The sequence below is a fragment of the Oreochromis niloticus genome, linkage group LG14, assembly GCF_001858045.2.
Source record: "Oreochromis niloticus isolate F11D_XX linkage group LG14, O_niloticus_UMD_NMBU, whole genome shotgun sequence".
Lineage (NCBI taxonomy): Eukaryota > Metazoa > Chordata > Actinopteri > Cichliformes > Cichlidae > Oreochromis > Oreochromis niloticus.
The window spans coordinates 19,259,843-19,286,653 of record NC_031979.2 but is presented as its reverse complement, the minus strand read 5'-3'; the positions used below and the strand labels follow the sequence as shown (position 1 = coordinate 19,286,653).

At 40.4% G+C, this 26,811-nt stretch overlaps 1 protein-coding gene and 1 long non-coding RNA gene across 3 annotated transcripts; one reads left to right on the top strand and one right to left on the bottom strand.

Moving 5' to 3' along the window:
• Positions 1 to 1,141: 1,141 nt before the first annotated feature.
• On the bottom strand, positions 1,142 to 17,511 carry abhd15a (abhydrolase domain containing 15a). Of its 2 annotated transcripts, XM_005474690.4 has the most exons (4): positions 16,538 to 17,511; positions 6,789 to 7,141; positions 4,231 to 4,913; positions 1,142 to 2,308 (listed from the first exon to the last, which is right to left on the bottom strand). In XM_005474690.4, exons 1-3 carry the CDS (start codon positions 17,084 to 17,086, stop codon positions 4,253 to 4,255), a joined length of 1,563 nt encoding a protein of 520 aa, XP_005474747.1. In that variant the 5' UTR covers positions 17,087 to 17,511; the 3' UTR covers positions 1,142 to 2,308; positions 4,231 to 4,252. The 2 variants fall into 2 exon arrangements, with proteins under 2 accessions (XP_005474747.1, XP_005474746.1); XM_005474689.4 differs by lacking the exon at positions 1,142 to 2,308 and having other exon boundaries at positions 2,806 to 4,913.
• Positions 17,401 to 18,837, top strand: LOC102075828 (uncharacterized). Its single transcript, XR_269839.2, has 2 exons — positions 17,401 to 17,540; positions 17,637 to 18,837. It is a non-coding gene; the product is annotated as an uncharacterized LOC102075828 (long non-coding RNA).
• The last annotated feature ends 7,974 nt before the right edge of the window (positions 18,838 to 26,811 follow it).

Here is a 26,811-nt window from a genome sequence, read left to right as displayed (position 1 = left end):
CTTCAGTGTCTCTTCACTTCTCTGCTTCACTGTAACCATCAAAAGAGTTATACTGTGCACAGGGTTTGTTTATAGTGGAGGAGTTCTTGCCTCCTGGATGTTTACATGAGGGTACAATTTAAATAAAACACCAGAGATACTGTGGTAGACAGTTCCTCCCCTGCTTTGTTAGATTTTTAGATTTTTTTTTTAAACCACCATCATCTTTTTATATTCTGTTTATATCATATTTCAGTTCTCAGTGTTTATTAATGTTCCAAATATTAATTTAAAAAAGAGGTTGTTCTGCAGCATATTCACTGCATTTGCTGTAACTCACGTGTGCCATGCTGCTTTTTTATGCTTTAGAGTTAAGCACAGAAACTTATGATGACCTCAAGATGGAGCTGGAATCAGTAATTACAGCAAACTGAAAAAAGACACAGCTGACCACACACACTGCTGCACTTTATGACTTTTAGAATTTAGCAAATATGTGAATCACTGTTTGCACAATCAGTCTCTTACAAAAAATGCAACTGTACCTTTTGTTCTTTAACATTGCCTAACACTATTTCCAATACAGAATTTACACAGCAAAGTTTAAAGCTTAAAGGACACTACAGACCCTCCAGAGCTGAAACACTCAGCCTATCACAGAAAATAGCTTATTCAGTTTTATTCTGACTAAACACATGTGCAATTTTCAATCTGACATACAATACAGTGCAAAAGTCTTGAGTCACCTCTCATTTCTTTACATTTTGCGAGGAAAATTAGAATTATGTGCATTGAAATGTGCAGACAGAGTTTGTACATTTTTGTGTGACCACCTTTATTCTGCAACACAGCCTAAACTTGCTTAGGCAAACTTTCTTGTCATTTCTTTAAGCAGTCTTCAGGAATAGTTCTCCAGACTGCATTCAAAGCTCTTCTTTGTATGTTGGCTGCAAGATGATCTTACACAACTTCAGTGATGTTGATGCCCAGGCTCCATGCCTGATAAGCTTTAGCTATGTGTTAGCTATGTACAGCTGAATTTACTTTCAGTGAGATGCAATCCAAACTATGATAGAGCCTCCACTGTGTGACAGATGGCTGCAGAAGATCACTGTTGCACTTCTTTCCCGACCGCCTCCATATATACTTATGAAGATCTGGATTTAAATCTGGATTCATGAGTCCATCAGACATGTTGACACTGATTTTCAGTCCAGTTCTTGTGTAATTCGGCATACCTCAGCCTTTTCTCCCTGTTGACTGCCAAGCTTTAACTGAGATGATTTCTGAGGAGGCTTCAGAGGTGGCTGTAGCTATAGGCACAGCAGGTCATTCTGCTCCTGTCTGCATGTCAAATTATCCTTGGGCAAGTTACTGAACTGATTTTATCAGAAAAATAGTGTGCTATAGTAAAATACAAACTCTTCCGAGAAACTGAGTGTGCCGCCCTTAAGAGAGCCTATGATTTAGTATAATCAAAGCAATGGATATGTCAGGTTCTGTTAATTGAATATCAGTCATTTTAATTAAATCAGTCTCTTATCACTGAAGCACACCATTGGGTCAGAATTAAATAAGCAAAGCGGGAAAGGGCAATTCAATCTTAATGGCTTAATCTTTTGGAGGCCAGTGAAAGTCAGCGTTTATTGCGAAGAAACAGATTGGTCGTAAATTATCCGACTTAATATCAGCAACAGCGACAGACCTTTTTTTTTTAAGTGGGCACGTCTCCTGTCAGCGCCTTTCACCATATGTAGGGTAGCGTAATTAATTCAAGAATGAATTCAAGCTTCACAGACAGTCTAATCATTTCAACACCAAATAAAAGCATGTTTAATGGGAGAGGTATAAATGCAGTTTAGTAATAATAATGCCTTGAAGATAAGACTAAAATAAAAAACATTTCATGTTATCTATGGGCAGACATGTTTGTGTGTCAACTGACTTCTACTGACACTACTGATAACATTGGTGATTATCTCTTGTCTACTATAGAATGTTTATATAGTAAACTGATTTTTAGTATCTGATAAATATAGACCTTTGTTACTTCATGGGAAATGAAACAGGGTGGCGCAGTGGTGAGGTGCTTAGCACTGTAGCCTTACAGGAAGCACGTCTCGGCTTTGGATCCAGGCTCGGGCTTTTCTGCGAGGAGTTTGCATGTTCTTCACGTCAGCATGGTTACTGTAGTTTCCCCACAAAGATATGCAAGTGGTGGATGTGGATGGTTGCCTGTCTCCATGTGTTAGCCCTGCAACGGACTGGCAACCTGTCCAGGGTGTACCCTGCCCCTCAGCCTATGACAGGTGGTTAGAGTCCATTGACCCTGAATTAGATATGTGGAAAAAATGGATGGATGATTAGTATGAAAATCTTCCTGTAGATAATGTGCATCGATATGAACAATATATATCTGACAGCTTGTTTGTTTTCCTCTATGTCTCTGTATTTCTATTTGTGTACTTTTCTGACCGTAGGGCTGTATGTTGACAATGTGTCTGCCAGCACACATTTTGTGTCTTTCAGTGTGTACACTGCTGGGTTCCAGCTGTCTGAGTGGATAAGGCTCAATGAAAGGACAAATGCTACAGTGATTGTAACACACATGCACACAGAAAGGTCGTGGGTACTTTACCATAATAGATAGTCTCTGTGAGCACTGATTAAAAAAAAAAGGGTTTGACAAGACCACAGGTCACAGCTTTAATGAGATCTGCAATATGGAACAAGACATAATATCATGCAACATATCGTTATTAAAGAGGAATCTGTTTAACCGTAGTTGAAGGATGCATGGTTATTAAATTCAGACCCAGCAGCGCATCTTGGTTCACTCAGTATACTTTTAATTTCATCTTGTCACATAATATAACACATCAAACGTGGGCACAGCCTGTTCAATAAACACAAGACAACAATCATTTGTGCACTGCGGTATTAAATGTCTTGATTTATACTCACTGCTATAATGCACCTTGGCTTTTCCTTAATTAATAGGAAACAGAAATACTGACTTTTATTTATTAACTGTTTAATGTAGAAGTATGGACCCAAAATTCTCCTACTCAGAGTAAAACAACAGCCACCTGTGGATCCCAAGCAGCTCAGGAAAAAGCCTCGGAGCAGGAAGTCAAAGGATAAGAAATGAAAACTTACAAAGTGCTTCCATTCGCATGACAAGGACCTATAAAGGCTGACTGGTTAAAAGTCTCACAGGTGTTCACCTATTATGTTCATCACAGGATATTTTCTGACACAGAGGAGAACGTACTCACTTAATTCTCTTTAACGCATAGAAAAAACAGTCGATTAACTAAATAAACTCCTTTAACATTCAGCTCCAATTAGTCTGAAACTCTGATTCACTTATTTTTTCTTCCAACCTGAGGCATAAGTCTTAGTCCTCAATAGATATACTTGCAGTAAAAACAACAAAATACAATACACACTAAGGTTTCAAAAGTCAAAGCAAATGTGGCTACAAATGTAGCAAATGGGGGAAAATGTGCAGCAGATGACTCAGACCCTGTAAACATATAGTAAGCTTGTTAATAAAACTGAGAAATTCCTGCAACAGCTGACGTTAAAGAGGACCCAAATCTGTCTGTAGAAAAATATAGAGACACTCATAATTTGTCAATTTTTTTTTTTAGTGTCACTTTTGAACATAACAACTGCATGCAATCTTGTGGCCTGTCATTTTTCTATCCTAATGGTTTGTGCCCAGAGTTAGCAGTGTGAAAACAATGCGCACACACACACACACACACACACACACACACACACACACACACGCTCTCACATCAACTCAGTGCTTCACAATCCCAGCACTTTTCAAGGTTTGATTGTCATAACACTTTCAAGTGAGTGCCACACATCCAGAGAACAATTTGGCTCCTCACATCCCAAATCTGAAAAAAACATTAGAAGCATTAAAGTCAGACGTCACTCGTGTCCTGTGGTGTTTTTTTGTTGTTTTTTTAAGTTGAGTCCACATACATACACAACAATGCACATGTACGCACATATGGTGTTACACCATTCCACTCATCTACATGTGCATCGAGCATCATGTATAATACAACAATGCATGAACAACGGGAGGCAAGACGAGTCAGAGGAGTCAGCAGGAAAGTCAGCTCTGTTAAGGACTAAAGTGTATCTGAATGTAAGAGTAAAACTTTCTCCCTTTTTGGTTTACTAAAATGGAAAAGCTGAATGTGATTACATAGAAACTCCACAGGGTACCTTTAATCTCCATAAAGCTTCCTCATCGTGTGTAGGATCTCTGCCAGCTGTAAATAGCGTGGATATTATGAGAACAAGCTGGCACTCTTTTACATGTACTGACGCTGCGGTGGCGAAAAAACCTTCCTCCTGCAGCTCCTCCCAGGCCCCTCCTCCTTGAAGCAAGCTGCTTCGCTCTCTCCTCTGCATTGAAGAAGTCCGTGGTGGCCCTAAAGAATTCCAGTGAAGCTCTGTGGCTCCAGTTGATCCCGTGACTCTCCATCCCTCTGTTTGATGCAGCCACGGAGCCCACTGCACCCACAGCACCAGCAGCATTCCCTTCAGATTGGGTGGAGAAACCGCAGTGACCTCCACGGTCAGTTAGGAGGAGAAAAAAATGTGGATTTGTTTCAAAAAGTTCCAAGGGCACTGTGGACTGGGCGTCTCCGCGGACAGGGTCATCCTTAGAACACACGCTCAAAACAGGAATGGCCACTTCATCCACATCTCTTAAGGGTTCGTTGTGTTCCCAGTAAGCATCCCAGGTAACTGATGTATTGCTGCTACAGCCATTTCCTGTTGGTGCTGCAGGTGTAGAGTCAGGATATCCAGGCTGACAAAACAGTGCTTCCTCCAGGCCATGCAAGGAATGGCTGGAGAACAGAGTGTCTGTCTGCAGGGTCTCAGCCATCACGGTCCTGTACCTATCAATACAAGCCCCGACACACACAAACACACACAGGGATGGTTACAAGGACAAATGAAAAGACAGTAAATCAATTCTGAAGAGCTGCATGGGTCTCATACTCCTCATTGGCCTTGATTTGAGAAACTTTGCCTGGGTCACGATGTCTCTCAGAATCAATGACTCAACACTGAGCGAGCTATTTGTTGCTACAGTGACATGACTGTCTCCCAAATTGCATGTGCCTCTCCAATTGAAGGTTTGTGAGTACTTATTTGTCTGTTTGTCACACAAGTCCCTTTCTCCCTTTCGGTCCACAAAAACTTCGCCATTTTCCGTCTTAACGGACATTATTTTATGGTGTACTTCAAACGGCAGCCTTATTGAGCTACTTTTTTTCTTCCCTTTGCAAGCTACCAAATATCATTAAAGGAAAACTAGAATTTTCACACAGTGGTATTTATAAGATTCTTTTATTTTGGTGTTGTGCTTTGTGTATGCCACATGATCACATGGCCTCATGACTTTGAGTGTACAAAGCATATTTTACTTATTAGTATAGCTCAAATTTGTACATCCTGTGTCACAAACACAAAAATAGCACAAGATCATGCTATGTTAATTTCAGCCACAGTATGCAAGCAGCTTAAATGAATTACCTTGTGACACAGTGCCCTTATCCTTACATGACTGCACTTTGACAATTTAAGCTGAATAAAACGGTTCCAGCATTGAATTCCTGATTTGTTACTGTGTTATTTGGACAAATACACAATTTGTCTCATCTCCTGTTGTTCCTTGCACTTAAATCCAGAATTTAAAATCTGGGGATGCAGTAATAAACCCCAAGAATAAGTCAGAATGGACAAGACAAATTAGCAGTCAAATGACCAGTCGAGCTTCTTACATTATGTTATGGAGGATTTTACTTATTTAATCATCTGCCTTTTTTTTGACTTTGCTGTTGCGATATGGATATGCATAAATCATCTTACAATACAAAATGTAGCCAAAGCTATAAAAATAAGACCCAAGTGGTAATATTCTGGAGTTAAGGCCACTGTTTTACTATCAATCTGTCAATACACAGTTTTTTCAGTCATGTGATCGACTCACTGCACTCGTGGTCAAAACATTACTCCATCTTTATGGCTCATAATGGACAGTCATTAGTACTGCAGGCCAAAAGTGTTGCTTTTGTCACCAGTTTTGAGCCAAGACTACTTGGATCTCTTGTGATCCATATTATGACCCGGCAGCTTTATTTAAATCCCTGAAAGTGACAATGTCTTTCCCAGATCTACAGTTCGGTGCCAGCTATGTGCATCTTGTAGAGAATCCCTCACTGCCACTGCCACTGCCATGATGACAGCTTTTTAAAGTACAGACAGGTTCATGTATTTTTGATGGATGGTAAATAATGTCGCCATCTGGGAGGTGAAGAACAAGAAGTTGTTCATCATTTAAGCAAAGGTAAGCAATACATAGCTAGCTTAAACAAACTACTACATTTAAATTTTACGATCTGTCAACTTGAACATTTACAGTGTAGATCCAGAAAAGATCTGCTCGTATTAATTTTTCACATTAATGTCATGTCATCACAGTAAAGTTGACTGATTATTTTCCAATGTCAGGTAGGAAACCTTCCTATGAGCTGCCACTGACAGCCTGGGTCGCTGTGGAGAAGCAGGGACTGGTGTGCTTTGGCCAATAAGGCAGGGTTAGGAGAGGTGTTTCACATGTTGGTGTTATACTCTCAGCCCTTCTGGCAGTTGTAAATAAATGTTGATTTATGCATCTGATAAGACAGCAACTATCTGACATTTTGGTTAAGTTAAACTTGAAGAATAATAGCTGGAGTGCAAAGGACCCCCGCCCCCCTTCTCTGTACCTGCTGAGACATATTTTCTGGTACAGCACCAATGCCCACTGCAGGGGCCAGCACAGCCCACTCTCAAACCAGCTCTGGCAGCGGAACACAGGAGACAGGCAGACGGCCGCCGTCACGTAGCTTGATGATCCACACTCCCCCAGGTAGGACAGCAGAAGGCCCGACCCTGAGCTCTCGCTCACTGCATACAGTCTACCCGCAGGCTGCCGGTAGCGAATGTAGCGCACAGCCTCTCGTAGATCTGCAGGATCACCAAACTGCTGCAGTTTCACGGTTGTAAGTGGGCAGCTGTTGTGGCTGCGGCGATTGAATACCACTGGAAGGTAGCCATGGGACAGTGCCATTTCACACAACTGTTGAAAGAAACAAAGCAGATATAAACATATATATAAGCATCAAATATGTCTCAAAAGGTGAAACATTTGGGGTTATCGTTAATAATGCAATGCAAGTAACACAGTGCAGCCGTCCTTTGTTGTCCTAAATACCAGCTGAATTAGTGTTTCATACTCTCTTGGTTTTAATAATTAAACAAAGAAAAAACTTTTTTTTAGAACACAGCATCTTCACAGCTGTAAGACACAAACATGAATAATATTACTTTTATTGTATGGAAAAAGAAATAACCAATTACTGTGGGAAATCAGAACATGGCAAAACTAAGAAAGCTTTGCTTATTAAGTGTCTATTAATTAAGTGTCTAACCCTGCTTAAAGTGCACATGACTGTCTTACAGCATAGCTTTAACTATCAGCTCCCAACAGCAAACATCAATGCTCAGATACACTCAAGAAAACCAACAGCTACAGACTATACAGGCTTAAGTTAGCATACTAAATATAAAGTAAATGACAGTACAATTAGAAAAAGACTGCGGACGTATGGGTTATGTATCTGTAGGTTCTCAGTCATCAGGACATGGTAGTCTTAAGTACTTGAAAAGAAGTTAACTGGACTTCTCAAAGGTTATTTTAAAGAGTTTTCACCTCTCATGCAAAAGGCTTCTCCAGCTTTAAAACAAGAACTATAGCACCGTGTTTGGAGAAAAGCAACCACAGCCTATCAGCACACACACCTCATACCAACTGTCAAGCATAGTGGTGGAGGTGTGATGATATGGGCTTGTTTTGAAGCCACAGAACCTGAGCACCTTGAACTCACAGAGTCAACCATGAACTCCTCTCATCTGAAGATTCAGATGTGAGGACAGCTGTGCAACAGCTAAAACTTGGCCCAAACTGGGTCATGAAGGTGTGGCGGGAGCTTAAGCATGGAATTATATTTGTGGAAAAAGTGGTGCACAAGGTAAAATATAATCATGAGCAAAATATTTCACCTCACAAGCACAGGGACAATGCTGCTTATGCAATCCTATAAGGATCTGGGAGTTCAACTGGAGTTCAAAGGGTCCGAGCCTTCAACGAAGGCTCAGATCATTCAATGCATGCAGCAGGCTGCTCTACATGTTTTATCAGTCTGTCGTTGCGAGCACCATCTTCTTTGCTATGGCGTGCTGGGGTGCAGGCATCAAAGCAAAGGACGCAAACAGACTGAACAAACTCATCAGGAAGGCCGAGTCTGTTGTTGGCATGAAGCTCGCCACCATGGAGGAGGCGATCAGTGACACAATGCTGACAAGACTGCGGGCAATCGTGGACAATGACTCCCACCCCCTCCATAACACACTGGACAAGCTGAAGAGCAGTTTCAGCAACAGCTCCTTCAACCATCTGAAAGAACGTTAAAGGAGGTTGTTCCTTCCCGCTGCTATCAGACTCTAATTCATCCACTTGGGTCAGGTCCACACGTGTGGACCTAATTAATCACACCTCAATGCATCCTGTCACTTTTGTACACCACAACATATATTTGCACACGTACTTGTCTTTTTATATTTGTATTTATACCTATATCTCTATATTTATCTATTCATCTTAATATTTATCTATCATTATCTCTGTTTCTACCCTCATTTTATATAAGTGCTTGATGTTTGTTGTATATTTGCTGCTATGACAACCCAATTTCCCTCTGGGATTAATAAAGTCTCTCTGATTCTGATTCTGAATTAAATTAAATTCCTCACATGTAAATTCAATAACCCACACACGTAGAACTCAGCAGCCAACTACACAAAGAATCCATTACAAGAGTATCCACTTGGCAAGTGCTACAGCAGATTCACGCTCTTGCAGGGAGTGCTTGCTCTAATCAGACTTTTCATAGTGATTTCAAACGAGTAATTCCACAACCTTTGTGACTGAGACATTCAGATTACACCCTGAAACGAAATGACACCATGACAGCAACATAAGGGCTCTTTAATACCATATCTGTTCACAATCTAACAAATGAACTTTGCTGAATTAACTGCCAATAGTTATTTTTTTGCGGTGTAACGATGGAAATACTGACATCAATGGATGGACATTAATGCTTCCATTGGGCTCTGCCCTCCAAACTGTCAAAATTCAGACTGATCAGAGCAAGCAGAATTCAGCTTTGAGAGCACAGTTGCTTGTGCGAGCAATAACACTTTATTTCTTTATTTATGGTACTATGATTGCATCAGTTTGCATAGGTATTTGCCCATCTAGGGCGCACAAAGAGAGGTTGTCAACCAAAGCAAATGTGCCTCTGTGCAGTCCTCCAAAATCCCAAATGCATTCTGCTCAATACGACGGCGATGCTGTCCACCATTAAAAGTTTTATGAACAGGGAAGGCTGTGACAGTGGAGTTGACTGGGAATGGAAGAAGCACGAAGAAAACCCAATCAAGGCTTTAAAAAGAAGAAAAAAAGAAAAACACCATAAGAAACACAGACAGTGGCTGCAGTGCACACTTAATTCTTTTTAACACAGCATTTAATTTCAGCTTTTTGAATGTAGAGATGGGAATAAACTCAATAAACTCAGTAGTTCAATACCTATGAATTGCTGCTCTTCTTGGCAGTTGGATCCGCTTATCAGTTCCAATTGCACTTGTGCAACAATCAGCTGATTTTAGTTTGTGTATGGGAGAATGAAAATAGTGACACAGTCTACTGTGTGGATATGGACATTACTTTTATTTTTATTGCAACAATGTTGCCGATGTAAAGTGCAAACATCTGCATTTGCAAGCACCTGCACAGACAGCATGGTAACACTAAGCTAGCTAAGAACCCAGAGTGATGTTAAAGCTGAGTGAAATTGGTGTGTAGAACTTTACCCTATAGGTTGATATTGTTAACTGGTGTTTAGTTGTTGTAACTGGGTATTGTTAACTATGAGGCCGCATTTTTCAGGTCATTTTACGGAGAAAACGTATTGTACTATAAAGAAAAATGTTCTGTGTAAGATTACATTATTTTCTTTGATTAACATTGAACATAGAGGGAAAATACCTCTATATTATGTGTTATAATATACATAATATATATGTATATTATACATATATAATATACATATAATATATTATACGTATATTATTACGTCATAACGTAATGTGGTCATTACGTTATGACCACATAACGTAATTTCTTTTAAACAAATGTAATGTTTTTGATAGACTCTCAAAGCTGAGCCAATGAGAATCGATAAAGAATCAAATCGAAATGTGATTTAAAAATGGAACAAGAATTGCTACATTTGATCAATTCCCATCCCTATTTGTATGTTAGAACTTCTCTCTTCTCTGCAGCTTGCTGACAGACCAACAACATCACCAGCAGGAGCCCACAGATGGACTGTATGACATATTTATGACATTGTCCCTGTCTGACAACAGACGCTCTCTGCAGGTAGATGGACTGTCTGAGCATGCAAAAGAACTGCAAACAGGCTGCCAACGCACTACCACTACTTAACCATAATTTCCCCATTAATCTGCTGCAATGCTCACCAAGCAGACACTCTCACGTGCATGATGAGGTTTTTTTGGCTGCTGAGATCTACACATGCAGGTTGTTGAATTTATGTGCAAGGAATTTAATTGTGCATACTGCATTGAATAGCTGCCCCTGTGCAATAATACTATTTTCTCATGATTATATTTTTACATGCCAATTTTTACACAAACAGAATTTGAGTTATTGCTGCTACAGGTTGGTCTACAACTTACTGAATCATGGGCTATTCTTACTTCTCTAACTTTCCTTTTCACATGACAAACAAACAACATCAAAAAATAGTAAACCTCAGTCTTCATTCATTACTATGTATCCTGGAAAAAAAATGACTGCAACTTAACTTTGGGAAGGTTTTGATTCAGAGCAGAACACAAATGACAAGTGATTTTCTAAATTACTCTGAAAAGCTCTCCATGCAGAGAGGGACTGAAAATGAGAAATTGCTGCAGTCTAGTCTCTAAATATTACCATTAGACCAAATGACCCATTATGTTGTCTGGAAGCACAGGGAGAAGATTTGTCTTCCCTCTAAATCTGCAGTGCTTCTAATCCTTTATCTCAGCACAAGAGAAGGAGAGTGCACACACACAGAGGCTTGTGACTCGAGACGACGGTGAGATTATTGTACATTTTGTGCAAATAAATGGCTGGATTTTAAATGACCTTTCACTTTAAATCTGCAGGAATCCCAACGGGCTGCGGGAAGAGCATTAAATATTTACCAGCTGAGAAAGACTGCAGTAGCAGTTTTGCCACTTCTTCATTGTCTATATGAAAAGAGGATTTACTGTGCCAGACACATTACTAGGTCAGTGCTGCGCTGAGTTCTTATACCAGAACATCACTCATTTGCTCATTCATTAGCCTCTTCCTCAAATCATCGGGATTTGAGAGGAGCACACAGGAGAAAGGAATATTCACATATGAATATAAATCACTTCTGGGTTCAGTTAAATTCCCGGTGATGCAGAGAAACACAGAGCGATCCTACGGTTTCAGCAGCATATTAGAGCTGTGACAAACAATGAGTGCTCCGGCTGTGATTAAATTAGGAGAACTGCCCGCCTACTAAGGTATTTTTCCAGTCGCACGGTGTAAACAAACATCAGACGGTGCAGTTTACCCACAGTAACGCAGGCACAGTGAATGATAAAAAAAGCTTTATCATTAAAACTCAACAGGACTTGACGTTTTTAGCCTCAGCATTAACATTTGGTACTTGATCACGAAAATTCAGTGATTTCAAAGTCGCTGCAAAGCACGTGTTAGATCAAATGTACACGTTCTAGTTTGTGGGGATATATTATACTAACACCATGCAGTTGGTTTTGTTAGAGATTTAAGTTTAATTGTACTGCAACAGCCACTCCAGCACTTTTTGGCTGGTGCTGATAAACTGTCAGCTCCGTGACAAATTCCTCCACCCAGGGCTGCACACACTGCGCAACACCCCTTGTCCTCACACAGCGACAAAGACATTAATACCAGAAGGCTTCTAAAGGTCAGCGGTGCTCACATTCAATTAGGAATGCTACTTGATCAAAAGCCCTTCAGAGGCAACAACAATGTGTCCGCTGGTTAACAGTTTGCTAAAATACTATTCAGCAGTCACACGTACAGAACGTCAACACTTATAAATAATTTTTTGCTGCAATATATTACCATGTTGGCGATCGTGGCTCAAGAGTTGGGAGTTCGCCTTGTAATCAGAAGGTTGCCGGTTCGAGCCCCGGCTTGGACAGTCTCGGTCGTTGTGTCCTTGGGCAAGACACTTCACCCGTTGCCTACTGGTGGTGGTCAGAGGGCCCGGTGGCGCCAGTGTTCGGCAGCCTCGCCTCTGTCAGTGCGCCCCAGGGTGGCTGTGGCTACTATGTAGCTTGCCATCACCAGTGTGTGAATGTGTGTGTGAATGGGTGGATGTCTGGATATGTAAAGCGCTTTGGGGTCCTTAGGGACTAGAAAGTGCTATATAAATACAGGCCATTTACCATTTATATACCTCCATTCAGTTTCGGCTATTAGTTTTAGACTGCAAAGTGCTGACGTTTAAATCCAAAATAGAAATCCAGAATTAAAAAAAAGTTGCACTTGTTATGTATTAATCCTGTCCTGGTTTATTTAAATGGTTGGCAGTTTTATGACCAACTATTGTATGAACTCTAATCAAAGGAAAGGCTGTTTCATAATTAATTGTTTGGAGTAAAACACACAAACAGTAATAAAAGCCTGTGTTGCTGGAAGAAATGGGTGAGTTTATGATGCAACTGTGTTGCTTTACAAAAACCAACACAATCAAGGCGTGAAACCGATTTGTGGATGTAACGTTACATTAAATCGAGAACTTTGGGAATGTTTCTCAGAAAGTTTTAATTTCCCATTCAAATCCACCCTTTCCAACTTGTTATGTTCTGTATAGTATATAAATTTTAAGTATAAAATAAAGCATTCTGCATTGTTCACTTATACATTCACTGGTTACTTCATTAGGCACCAGTGCTGTACAGCCACCTGGCACCAGCTCAGTGCATTTAAGCACGTAGACATGGTCAAAACGACCTGCTGAAGTTGGAACTGAGCAGCAGAATGGGGAAGAAAGGTGGCTTAAGTGTCTTGAATGTGGCATGGCTGTTGCTGCCGGAGGCGCTGATCTGAGAAAGTAGATCAGCAGTTCACAAACTGCTGATCTACTGGGATTTTCCCACACAGCCATCTCTAGGATCTACAGAGAATGGACTGAAAAAGAGAAAATATGCAGAGAGCAGCAGTTCTCTGGGTGAAACTGACTTAGTGATGCCAGAAGTCAGGGGAAATTGCTTGAACCTGATATGAAGGCAACACTAACTCAAAATACCACTTGTTACAACCGAGGTATGCAGGAGACCATCTCTGGACAAACAACATGTTGAAACTTGAAGCAGATGGGCTATGGCAGCAGAAAAACAACACTAGGCACCACTTCTGTCAGCTAAGACCAAGAAATGCTTTGCAGAAATCACCAATAATTGGAAGATTGGAAAAAAAAAAATGCCTGCTGTAATGAGTCCTCACTTCTGCTGGGTCAGAAAATGGAGTAAACTACTTGAAAGCATGGATTCATCTTCCCTTGTATCAGCGGTTCAGGCTGCTGCTAGTGCAACGGTGTGGCACCAGCTGGTAAGGCGCACTTACTGAAGAAGCCATTGAGGTTATGTGTGCATCTTTATACATATCTTGACATATCTTACACCTTTAAAAGATGGAAATCAGATTTTTGCAAGGACAGCTCAGGTTGAGCAGTTTGGAGACAAACTTTGGGAGTCACGGCTGAGACGGTTTGGACTCTCTCACTGCTCTGACACATTAAATTATGAAAACTGATGGGGGAGATGGAAAACAGATCCATGATCTGTTTTTTTTTTCTTGTGAAAAAGGCGCAGTAAAGTATTTGATGAACAGTATGCTCAGGATTTTGGCACATTTATGCAGAGCTTGTCATATTTTTTTAATACTGCCGGTTATCTTTTTGATAAACATACTCTTTTTCCAGAATCGGGAATGTTGAGGTCTTATTGCATCCCTCACTGACAGAACCATGAGTGTTGATATTAAAACTTTCCCACTTTTACTGAGCGAGTGCTACGCAGCTATTCCATCTAATGAGTTTGTAAGCTCAAAGCTGCTTTTTCAGCAGTAACATAAAGAAATGGTTGAAAAAAATGTAAGTCTTAAAGTGTAATTTACATGTAACCAAAACATTATATAAACCCCCATGTAGTGCATTTCTTAAAGAATGATAACTGGTTAAAAGAAATGAAGTATCATAAGCACTGAAACATAATTATATGGGGTAATTTCCATATATCTTTGTATACTTTCATTATTGGATGAAAATGGGATAAAATTCATTAAAAGAATGTGCAGATGGCTGATATAGAAAATAAAGATAGTGACAGTTTAGTTAAAAAATGATTTGCTTTGATGCAAAATGTTATGCTGCCAAAGACTGATACCTGATACTCCTGGAGTTTCAAATATAAAGCTACTGCAGTTGGTGGTTAGCATAGCTTAGCACAAAAGCTGCTGCACTGACTTTACTGTGGGTGGGGGTTATGTGCTAGAGCATTTTGCATTTAGGCAGAGTCCATCACAGTCATGCCAACGCTCAGGAAGTCGCTGCACTAGGCCAAGAAATAAACCACAATAAACTATTTCTTAATTTTAGTCTCACAGTTTAAGCAAGCAAGATGCAACTTGTTAACTGGAAAGGTTTACGAGGACTGGTGGGTGGAGTTTGTTTCCACTGTTTCCAAGGCAAAACAGCCACCAGCAACTACCAGCAGCTGGGTATGAGGTATGGAAGTACATTTAAAACTCTGACCTGAATATAAAGGCAGTGAAAAGTAATACATATGATAAACAATGTTTAATGCATATGAACTGTACCAGAGTGAGAGAGACAAAAGGATCTAAGACAAACTGTGAGTAAAAGTATGAATAATTGATGAAGAGATGGCTCATTCATAAATTCATAAATCCCTGGAATGGGATGCGTTAAAGAGGAGGCGACAGGAACCACAAGCCCATAAAAGAATCTACATGTTCCTTGGTTTCAGTCTTGTGTGACAGATATGGATGCATGGTTGTGTTTGAGCACGTAAAGATGAGCTCTTTTTATCTTTGCCTCTCCCTCTCTCTCCCACACACACAGAGACTGTGACTGCTTTATGCATAGTAAGTCTCACCAATAGCAGAAGCAATCTTAATTGGTGCACATCCCTTGTGGTGCCTCAGCTTCCAGCCCTCCCAAGCGTAAACGACCGGGTTCATTGTAAATACTCCATTCTGATGATGGGTGCCAGTAAAAAAAAAAAAAAAAAAAAAAATGCATGCTGCACCGATCACTTACTCTTCATCTCTACATCATTCAGAAGCTTTTCCTTGTGGTAAACCTGTAGGCTGCACTCTGTTTTCTTTGCTTCTTATCATTTCTTCCTTATTGTCACTCTCTATCCTTTCCTTTTTTTTTTTTTTTTTTTTTTTAAAGAGTTGCCCTAGTTTAATGTCAGGCACATTTGATTTTCCATGAGTATTCCTGCAGACTTGTCATTTCTGACACAGGGCTGACAGTAAACCTGTGAGTGCTTTACACACAAAGCTAACAGTATGAAATGAAGCATGATACCAGGTGGCCAGTACGGTGAAAGAACCAACAAGCGTTCATGTGGAGCAGCACTTGCACTTCCCCGGCCTTCACAAGTCAAGCGATGCTTTGTAATCCCTCACTCAATTACCTCAATCAGTGTATTGAAAGAGCAGTTGAAAGACTGGCGCAGCCACTGCATCTGCTCTTTTCACTGCTCTGCTCTTTCCTTTCAACTCAGCTTGCCATGGCTTAAGCTCAAATGGCTATTTGGCATCTTCTCTTTTTAATTAAGAAGGCAATTCTCTTTTGATTAGTTTAAAGACACTGTGCAAGGGTGTGCATTAAAAATTACCTTATTTGTTTCTGGTTTTATTTTATTTTGAATCATTTGCCCAGCTATTTAGCTCTTGAAATAATCAAAATGCTACACTTGTGTTTTTGATGCAAAAAACCCCAAAGAAGACAGAATGAACTCCCAAGCGACTGCTGTATTTACATCACGTTGGTTCATGCTGTAACACTGATAAGAGGAACAGGGCAGCTGTAAAAGTTCATGACACAAGTTGAGATTCATCTGCTGAGGACTTCATGGTATGGCTTCTGTCTCTAAAGCAAATACAAATGGCTTCCTGTTGTCAATACGCTGTATACAAACTACTACCCTCCTCTTCGTTCCACAATAAGGCTTCTTTACACTCAGTTAAGTTTGCATGACATGCCGATAACGCACGAGTTACCTTCAGCACATTTCTAGTGATCTTCCCAAAAGAGTTTGGAATGATGAGAAGAACCGGACTGGTGGAGTGACTCGAAGTCCTGCGACGTTTCTGGTAGGATGGCACAGCCCAGTCCAAGGCCACCAGTCCGTCATCACTTAGCTGCAGGTTATCTCGCACAAACTGGACCGGGCTTTCGTACGGCCAGCACGCCTCGTAAACACTCTGGAGAAAGGCGCTGGCCCGCCATGTCCAACCGACACACGGTGAGTAGTTACTGAAAGTCCAGCAGTGCTTCAGCAGGTAGTTTGCCAGCGCGGAAGGCTTACATATTAGCGCCACGGTGCGTGGCTTCTCATCGGTCAAAGCGCCCACGCAGGCCGACTGGGCATCGTCGCTCCCCTCTCGCTCCGAGACGCACCTCTCCGTCTTGCCTTTCGCCACCTGCTGTAAAATTCCAAATCTCTGAAGCAAAGCATCGCGCTGGTTCTCGGTACAAAAATATTTGGAGCCTGGCCAGATTGAGACCACCAGGATCACAAAGCACAGAGCCAAAAGCCATTCCAGCATTGGCACGGTTCAGGGTGAGCAAAATGAGCACGACGCGAACACTTTCCACTTTGTATTCTACATTTGCATACTGCAAATTAGTTAACAGAAAGATTAGCCGTCTTGCACCTTGCTGCTTTTGCCTGTTGGTGCTCAACTCCTCAGTTAAAGCTTAGTGCTCCCTCCGGTGCCAAAGCGCACGAGTCCCCGGTCATTACAACCGCGCGGTCCCGATTACGCAGCGTTTCTGTCATTCCAGCTCCCACAAGAGAGGCTAGTTAATGCCTTCAGTTGTGATTAGCTAGCTATAAAACACGCAGGGACAGTTCCGTTCACTTATCTACACTGCACTTTCCCGACACCGGCGCTTTCACCCAACGGTCTGTAGAACGACAAATATCCGTGAGCAACGCGCTGCTGGAAACGCCCCCCACGATGGGTCCCATTAAGACCAACCCCCTTTACGAGAGAACAGGTACGTGTGATTATCTGTGCTGTTATTTACTCTCCTATGAAAATACTTCCTGTAAACAACGATTTTTTTAAAACTCGTACACTTTGTCTCCATCAGCCTCATGGAAAGAACCACACCCTCCCGTAACTGCACTTTGCTCTTCACACACGGTGGAGGCAGACCTGTATACCGCGCACGGCCATTATCAGATGTCCTTGTACTCGGGAAGTGAGAGTGTGAGAGAGGACAAAACTGAATAAAGAGTGATTGTGAACTTTTGATGGAGACCCTGTTAAGGTTTCTGTTCATCTTCAGTTTTGCCTGGTGGCTCAGTTTTTGTGACTTTCACTTGTGGGAAAAGCTGAAAAAAGAACAATGGTCATTAGACACACAGACTCTTCTACAGTTTAACTGCGGGGAGATCCAGTTTGCACCCACTCTGCTCTCTGGTGCCTGAACTCCGCATACTACGAAATTCAAATGAATGAAAAGAAATTGAGGATATATAAATGTTTCTCTTCTCCACTATGTGAAGGGCTGGGCATTTGAACACCATGCATAAAACATTTTTTTTAATCAGACACGAGGTGAACCAATATTTGTATTTAACATGGAATATCCCATTTGAATCTTTATCAGTCCCGGTAGAATCTAAAGCTATTACTAAAATACTGTTAATTCATTTTGTGAAAAGCTTTAGTGTTGTCATCTGTTTTTGCAGTGGAATATATCTTTAACACTTTAACAGTCTAGAAGCACAAGTAAGTGCTTCATCCCGATCTCACAGACGTAATGTGTACAGGCAAGAGGAAACAAACCCAAACGGAAACTGGCAAGGCGATAGTGCATTGTGTCTTTGTGGCAGGTTTCAAGCCTGCATCAGTCCACTGGATTAGCCAGAAAGAACAAATAGCAGACACCAAAACATTGAGCAGAGAATAAAGAAAAACGAGAGGCCGAAGCATCCTGGTAACACACCTCACAGGCACCAAATGTTTGCTTTTCTGCACTTTGTGTGCATCCATGCGTGCAGTGATGCTCTAAAGTTGGGTGATGACCAACTTCAATTCAGTTCTTTAACTTAATCTCTAGAATGTGTATATGTATTCAGTCCCCTTAAATATTGCATTCAAGTTTCTGTTTTCATTTCCCAGAAAACTTTTTTTCCTCCACTGGTTCTGAAAATGATATATTACCCTTCTTGCTGCCAAACGATTACAGCCACAGCTATTCTTGGACAAGCAATCATTTTTGTTTGTTGGTGAAATCGGTTCATTTTGAAAGCTAATCAAGGAAAACTCTGACCCCTGTGCAGTGCATCAGACTATCGAAGTCTCTAATAAGCACGGGTTTGCAAGTGTCAGATCAGGTGTTCTCTTTAAACCAGTAACAAATCTCATTATGCATTACTTTATGTATATATGTGAACACAGTATTTGTAAGAGATGTACTCCAATACTTGGTATTTCTAAACTTACTAAAGTAAAATGTGAGGCTCATTCATAATGATTGCAGTTAAATAAACCATCTTACTGATGTAATTTGTAATGGATAGAAAAGGTCAGGACTTCATGTGTTTTGGATTTTAGATTGACTTTTGTACCGAGGCCATTTTTCAAAGCGGTATTAATTTGAAAAACTCTTGAGGTCCAGATGTTGTAATCCAGATCCAGTCTTTGTTCAGTCAATACACTGACTCAAATAGTCCCAAGAGACAAACTGGCACGGACCACAAAAATACATTTTGCATTGATGAGAGGAGACGAGGAGGAAAATGAACAAGAAATTGACCTGACCTCTAGAAGCAGAAATGCAAGTTTAGACTAAACAGATTGTGGTGCTTTTTTATGTTCAAAACAAACATCAAATGCTGTGCTGCATAAAAAATATCCTCATCTTTGCATCTACTTACACCAGACAACAGCAAATGAAGAAAATGTTTCCCAAACATTAGGAGAATGTCTGTAAGAATGAGTGTTTTCCCAGGAGTGATGACTGGGCCAAGATGAAGATGTAGCCCAGAGGCTGCATATTGCACCCTGGATGAAGTCTCCTGGCTGAGATTCTGCTGACATTTATGTACGCTGTCTAAGGGGAGACGCAATCAGCATAAAGAACTAGATGCAAAAGTTAGAATATCTTGCTGCAACAGCTTAATGAATCAAGAGTTGATTTTTACCTAAAAAAAATAACGCACGATCAAACCAAATTCTAGTCTTTTTTTAATGGTAGTTTTTAATATGAGACTTGTTTCAATTTGAATATGAAACTAAGGCTGACAAACAAAGTCCATATACAGTGCTGTGAAAGTATTTCCACATTTTTTTTCATTTTTTTTCTTTTTTTTGCAAATTTGTCACACTTTGTTTCAGGTGATCAAACAAATTTTAATATTAGACAAAGAAAACCTGAGTAAAATGCATTTTCTAAAATGATTTTATGTAAAATAGCTATCCAACCCTACCTGGCCCCAGTTGTGTCACCCTTGAAGAGTCTTTCGCATCCCTGTGGAATCATTTTGGCCCACTCTTCTTTGCAGAATTGTTTTGATTCAGCCACATTGGGAGTTTTCCAGTATGAACAGTCTGTTTAAGGTCATGGAAAAGCATCTCAATTGGATTTAAGTCCAAACTTTGAATAGGCCACTCCAAAACCTTCATTCAAACTGATGGCTGGAGATTGTGTTTCAGGATTTTCTGGTAGAGATCAGAATTCATGATTTCATCAAATACAGCAAGTCTTCCAGGTCCCGAAGCAGCAAAGCTGTCCCAGACCATCAGACCACACCACCATGTTTGACTGTTGGTTTGATGTTTTCTGCTCTAGCGTCACTCCAGATGTAACGGGGCTCAAACCTTCCAAAAAGTTCAGATTTTGTCTTGTCAGTCCACAGAACTGATATTGGGGCTCATCAAGCAGTTCTTTGGTAAATGTGAGACAAGCCTTTGGGTTCTCTTTGGTCAGCAGTGGTTTTCTCCTTGAACTCTCCCATGGATGGCATTTTTGCCCAATCTGTCTTACTGTTGAATCATGAACTCTGACCTTAACGTAGACAAGCGAGGCCGGCAGTTTTTTATATGTTGTTCTGGATTCTATTGTGACCTCCTGGGTGAGTCGATGATGCATGCATGGATTAATTTTGTTAGGCAGGCCACTCCTGGGAAGGTTCACCACTGTTCTCTGTTTTCTCCATTTGTAGATAATAGCTCTCCCTGTGGTTCACTGGGGCCTTACAAACTGTTTTAACCCTCTCTAGACTGATAGTTGTCAATTATTACTGACGTGATGTGTTGGTTTTTGAGATCTTTTAACCTACTAAACTTTGTCAAACAGGTTCTTTTTCAGTGTTTTTTTTTTTTGGTTCAACAGCTCTGACAGTAATAAATTACTTTTTCACACAGGGCCAGGTAGGTTTGGATTTCTGTTCCTGTAATAAAGGGCATCATCATTTAAATACTGCATTTTGTGCTTGCTCACACTATCTGTTTCTAGTATTAAAATTTGTTTTGTCACCTGATACAATTAAGTGTGAAAAATATGCAAAACAGAAAACTGACTTTGTGACTTTTTGAAGAAGGGAAACTTTTGTTGGAAGCTTCTTTAAAATGCTAAAAGGGAAAAAAGGTCTAAATCACTGAATCCATGTTTTTTTATCTAGAAGCCTGAAAGTAACTGAAGCTAAGTTTCAATTAAAGGTTAATGTAAGTTCTAGTTTTGCATCTCTCATCTTTGATACACATTGCACGTTCCGTCTCTTAGAAAGGGTGACTCATGTACAGTTTCATTTTCAGAAATTCGACAGATTTCATCACCAGATTTTCAGTTTAGAGATCTGGATTTTTTTTTAAATTGTGGAAATGTCTAACATCTCATCTTCTATGCTTGACATCCCGCTCAGTCACAGTGGTTATCATCAGACTTTAGCTCACTGCAGTGTTGCCAATCTAGCAAGACTAAGTGACTTGCTGTTGTTGCTCTTCCACCACAAACACAGAGGTCTGTCTGCGCTCACCACAGTGCAGCAGCACCCAGATGATTGTGTGCATGGTATGTGAGAAAAAATTAAGTCAGTGTTGTGCTTCTAACTTTCTTTCTAGGGGATCCTTTTCTATACAGAAGTCTTTATGCCTGGCTAGCTGTAATTTGCGAGCTCAAACGACTGTCACATCTGCACATTTTAAATCTAGTCCTCAGCAACAGAGTAGACTGCTCTGCTGGTCTCACACTGTCCTCACCCCCTCCTCTCTAGCATGTGCCACTATGGAAAAGCCAACAACCTTTGACATCATAACAAACAGTGACTCTGTCATAGTTCCACACGCACATCCATAATGCAGGGAAACATTTGGCTGAGCCACAGTTTTGTTGATGTTCTCCTGTTTTCTTCTCCAACACACCTCGACTTTTAGGAAAGCAGAAACCTTACAGTCACCTCTCACCCAGCTGCTGTAATGGCAACCATATGCAGAGCTCATGTTTACGCTGGTTTTAACTTCTTCAAACACTGACATATACTTATGTGGTGATGCAGTAGATGTCCTCGTCCTGAACCCTGACTGTGACGTTAGCGTTTCCCTGACTGAATCATATCCATGATCTAACAAACATATTCTCTTCCTCTGGTGAATATTTGAAGGGTTGCAGTCTCCGGAGAATGTTGGACACACAGAAACAAATGTCTCCATTTGCTGTGATAACATCATTAAATTAGATATAAAATGTAGAGCACACGCATTATTCTCCACATCTACCACAGAGAGAGAGAGATAAAAAACGAGGTAACTGCGAATGTTTTCTAGAGTCACTGTCAGTCACTTTCAGCCACAGTGTAGTTTTACTAACCTCCTGCACATGTCAGCGCATGACCACATCCTCACAGGCGGCCTTCCTGTCCCATTTAAATTTCCGTTGACATTAAAATGTATATTTTATACATGACATGTATAAATCTTGTCATTTAGCCACATTTTGTGTGGAGAAAAGCAACTTGCTAAGCTTTACCTGCACACCCTTACTAAAAAAAAAAAAAGAAAAAAGAATATAGTCTGAGCTTATACAGGTTAGTGTGAATTTCTTTATAACAGCCTTCTGTTTCATTGCTTACAGCTGACATTTGCCTTTTGGTTTTTGTCATCAGTCGTTTGGTGTTGTTTCAAATTCAGCTTGATCCACAATACTGGCAGCAGAACCGAATACCCCGTGAACTGCAATATGCCGACCCCCACAGCCCTGTTCTAATTTTAAAGCCCATCAAGAGGAAAGCTAATCTGAGACTAATTCTCTAAACATACTCATTCTCTCAAATTAAAGGAAAGATGAGGAATAGATTGGAAAAACGTGCTGCTGCACCAGTAGTCAAAGCGGGAGGAGTAGGAGTTGGGGGTAAAATAAAACAAAAAGAGGAAAAAAAGGTAGTTGAAGAAGAAAAAAAGGACCTGGACAGTCTCATAGAAGAAGATGCTACAACTTAATATGACTGTAAAATATGCAGAATTATGTAGATGTGCCCTGAATGCCTTCATAGTTTGCTTCTTGACCCTCTTCTCAATAGGGATGCCTAATGGAAAACAGATTAGACGGAGATTAGCAAGTCTCGGATGTCACCACAACAGTCCTTACTCCTATTCCTGTGCTCTAGTTTGTCTAAGAAATCGAGACAGGTGTACTGTTACGCATACTGTATACTGTACTATAGGATAGTATGCCAGTCTTTTCCAGCATTAAACCTACATGCACACTTTTAAAAAGCAAAACTGAAGTGTTACTTTAAATAAGGCTCTGAATACCCAATAGTGGGTGATACGTCAATACACAAATATCTGCCGTATGACTTATATTACAAAATGGATTTCTGCATTTGTTTCTGTCTTTGAGCCTTTTCATTAGTTGGAGGCTCACTTTGAAAATGTTAATAACAAGCATTTCTAAGAATGTTATTACACGTTTTCATTGATATTTTATATTATCGAGAAGATTTGAAGTTTTGAATCCAGATTCCACGCGACGTGGTCAAAAGCAGTCAAAAATTCATTCATATTCATATGAAGTTGTGAAGAATATGTTTCAGCATCACATCAAACTGAATTATGAGTTATCTTCTGAAAAAAAATTCAATTTTGAGGAGATTTAGTGAAATCATGATGAGGGGAAACGCATCAACAGGAGCTCGCAGCTGGAAACAACATGATCTCATGTCTGCTTGGCAGGTTTTTACTAATAAATGCTCTTTAGCTTCACTTCCCAGAAGTGCAGAGAGTTTGGACAAATAGATCAAGAACTCACCTGATGAGAATGCACAATATCATTTCACAGCTCTTGGCCATTAAAGGAAGTTACGATTACTTTTCTGAACAAAGAAAAATGGGGAAAAATATTTTTCATCACATGACTCTAAATTGCAAACATGTGGTCTGACAGCACTCAGTGTGAAGTGTTTATTGATGTTTTGCTAGGATATATTTGCAATTTTATGGGCTGAAAATAGGTCAATGCTACAGGAGCCAGTGGTGACAGTCAAACATTTGCAAACTATCTGCACTATTAAGAAGTATGTAAAAAAAACAATGTTAACACCTTTCAGTCAGAGGCGATGATCCCCATCTCTCTCCTCTGACTTTGAATGAGTGTCTGTGAAACATGCCCTCGTTTTCAAATATTTCATTGGGACTTATTCATTCATCCGTCCAGCCATTCTCTTCCACTTACCCTTATCAGGTTTGTGGAGACACTGGAGCCTATCCCAGCTATCATAGGGCGAGAAGTGAGGTATAGAAATTTAGGCCATTTGCTGTTGTTTGCTTAGTTTGTACTTTTTATGCTTTTAGCATTTAGCATTTAAAAACTTTGCAGTGAGTGGAGATCTTCACTTTTGCAGAGTCTACACTTCAACATTTAATGGTCTTTTATAATTTTGTAATATAATTTTAACCTTTCCAAAGGCCTCAGTCACACAGTCCAATAGACTGATCGCTGACTCCTTGATAGGTAAAAATGTGTATTCCTTAAATTGGTTAACAAGAGGTTTCTTGTTTTTATGCTAAATCCAGTCACAAAGAGGGTGCTGCTCCACAAACCTCCTCATGATTGCTTTACTTGCTAGCAGACTGCTGCAGCTGCATGTAGCTTGCATGGATTTGTTTGCAGAGACTTGCTAACTAACCAGCTGGTTAGCAAGTGGTTAACCAGTCTTTAAACATGAAAAAATGCTTCACAAACCAAAATGGAGAACCTTCACCTACAAAGTAAAAGATAGCACTTTTCGCACTTTCACTACTGCTTAGTGAAAACAAAAACAATTGCAAGGAGATTTTTGTTGCAGCATGCTATACCTCCTTAGTTTCACGTAGTGACAGCCAGCATCCTGCAACAAGCGCTTGCATGGCAGCCAGGCAGGCAGACTGGAGTTTACAGTATATTGCCTTGAGGTGACTGTTGTTGTGAATTGGGGCTATAAAAATAAAACTGAATTGAATATAATTGTATAATGAGGGAAGGCAGTTTTACAGATCTATCTATCTCTAGAGCAGCAAAGGCTAATTTCCTTTTCAGCTGTAGTGTAAAGGCCAGACACTATAGTGCTCCTCTGAAGGTCCAGTGTTCAGGATTTAGTTTGAATGCACTGTAATTGTACCGTGTGCGGTGGCCCTGAAAGGCCAAACAGACTGCGACTTAAGAAAACACCAGCAGTAAGAAAAACGCTGCAAAAGCACACAAAACACAACGGAAATAGGGAAAACGACAACGGAAACAGGAAAAAACAAAACACAAATAGGAAAAACGACTACAGAAATTAGAAAAAGAAAACAGAAATAGGAAAAAACAGATTTCCAAAAGCACAAGGGAAGTGTTTCTGGGGAGACAATAACCCGACAGACAGTTGCAGGAACCCAAACATGCTAGGTAAGTGTGTTTTAATCTCATGATTCATATAATACTGATGACGGATTTTTAGGCTAATAGTTAGTCTAACACACTTACCTCTCATCTTTTCTTTCCTCACAAAACCGATAGATCCTCCACTTCTTTTAAGTGTCTCCCAGCGCAATTCTTAGCATATTTTGGTTCCTGCAACTGGTCCGTCGGGTTATTGTCTCCCCAGAAACACTTCCCTTGTGCTTTTGGAATTCTGTTTTTTCCAATTTCTGTTTTCTTTTTCTTATTTCCGTAGTCATTTTTCCTATTTGTGTTGTGTTTGCTCCTATTTCCATTGTGTTTTGTGTGCTTTTGCAGCATTTTTCTTATTGCTGGTGTTTTCTTAAGTTGCAGTCCGTTTGGCCTCTCAGGGCCACCGTACGTGTGAGCTGTTCACTTACAGAGCAGAGGTTATGTAGAGAATAATGCTACATTTTATTTGAAGTGGGAGTTGGAATTTTCAACCAGGACACTCAGATTTCCAGTTGGAGAAGTCCGACCCAGCCCAACGTCATCACATACTGCAATCCAAGATGGCAACAATGCACGTAAACATTAGCCCAACTGTAAACATTGTAATCTGTGCTGTGACTGTTGTGTATTTATGATCTGGTCAATAAGCCCGGCCCTGAGCACTGACCAGGCTCTTTCCATGAGCATGCATGTTTTTTTTTTCCATTCCATCCATTCTCTTACGCTTATCCAGTTCAGGGTCACAGAGGGACTGGAGCCAATCCCAGAAACCATAGGGCTAGGATAAGCTTTTTGTTTGTTTGTTTTTTAAGGCAAGAAACCCCCCAAAAACAAAAATCAGAACATGCATTTCTTTGTGTTGCAAGTGATGGATGAATGACCGTTGTTCTGGTAAGAACCAAAACAACGTCTGTTTTATTTTAACTCCAGAGTGGTATCACTCCCAACTCTGTCATCTCACTTCTGAGCTAAATGGAACGCAGCATGCATGCTTAATTCGTTAGCTTTGGTACGTCACTGGCCACCCACCAAACATCTACTTGGCAGAGATGTCGGGAATAATAAAACTGAAACATTGACTCAGATCATTCATTCGTTCTTTTGTTTATTCAGTTTGCAAGTAAGGATACGGCATCACTCTGTCTATGAGTTCTTCATGAGCTGTTACTCTCCCAGTGAGTCTTATCAGTTAATTACGCATCTTTCAGCCATTGTGCAAATAATTTAAATGCTACCAGAATTACACAGAGGATTAAAGGAATCGTCTGCACTTTAAAACTGAAAGTTCCTGCAGTTTAAGCAACACTATTTCTTGTTGGACATGTGTAGAAAGAAATCAGGTGTCTGTCCTTGACCTTTTACTGACAATATCTGTTTTTCTCCAAAAGTTGAATCTGTTCATCTGGAC

Coding starts and splice junctions, on each gene's coding strand:
- abhd15a (XM_005474690.4), bottom strand. CDS start 17,086: ATGCTGGAATGGCTTTTGGCTCTGTGCTTTGTGATCCTGGTGGTCTCA. Junction 7,142..16,537: donor TCACTAGAAATGTGCTGAAG/GTAACTCGTGCG, acceptor TTCTTTCAACAG/TTGTGTGAAATGGCACTGTC. Junction 4,914..6,788: donor CAGAAAATATGTCTCAGCAG/GTACAGAGAAGG, acceptor TTGTATTGATAG/GTACAGGACCGTGATGGCTG.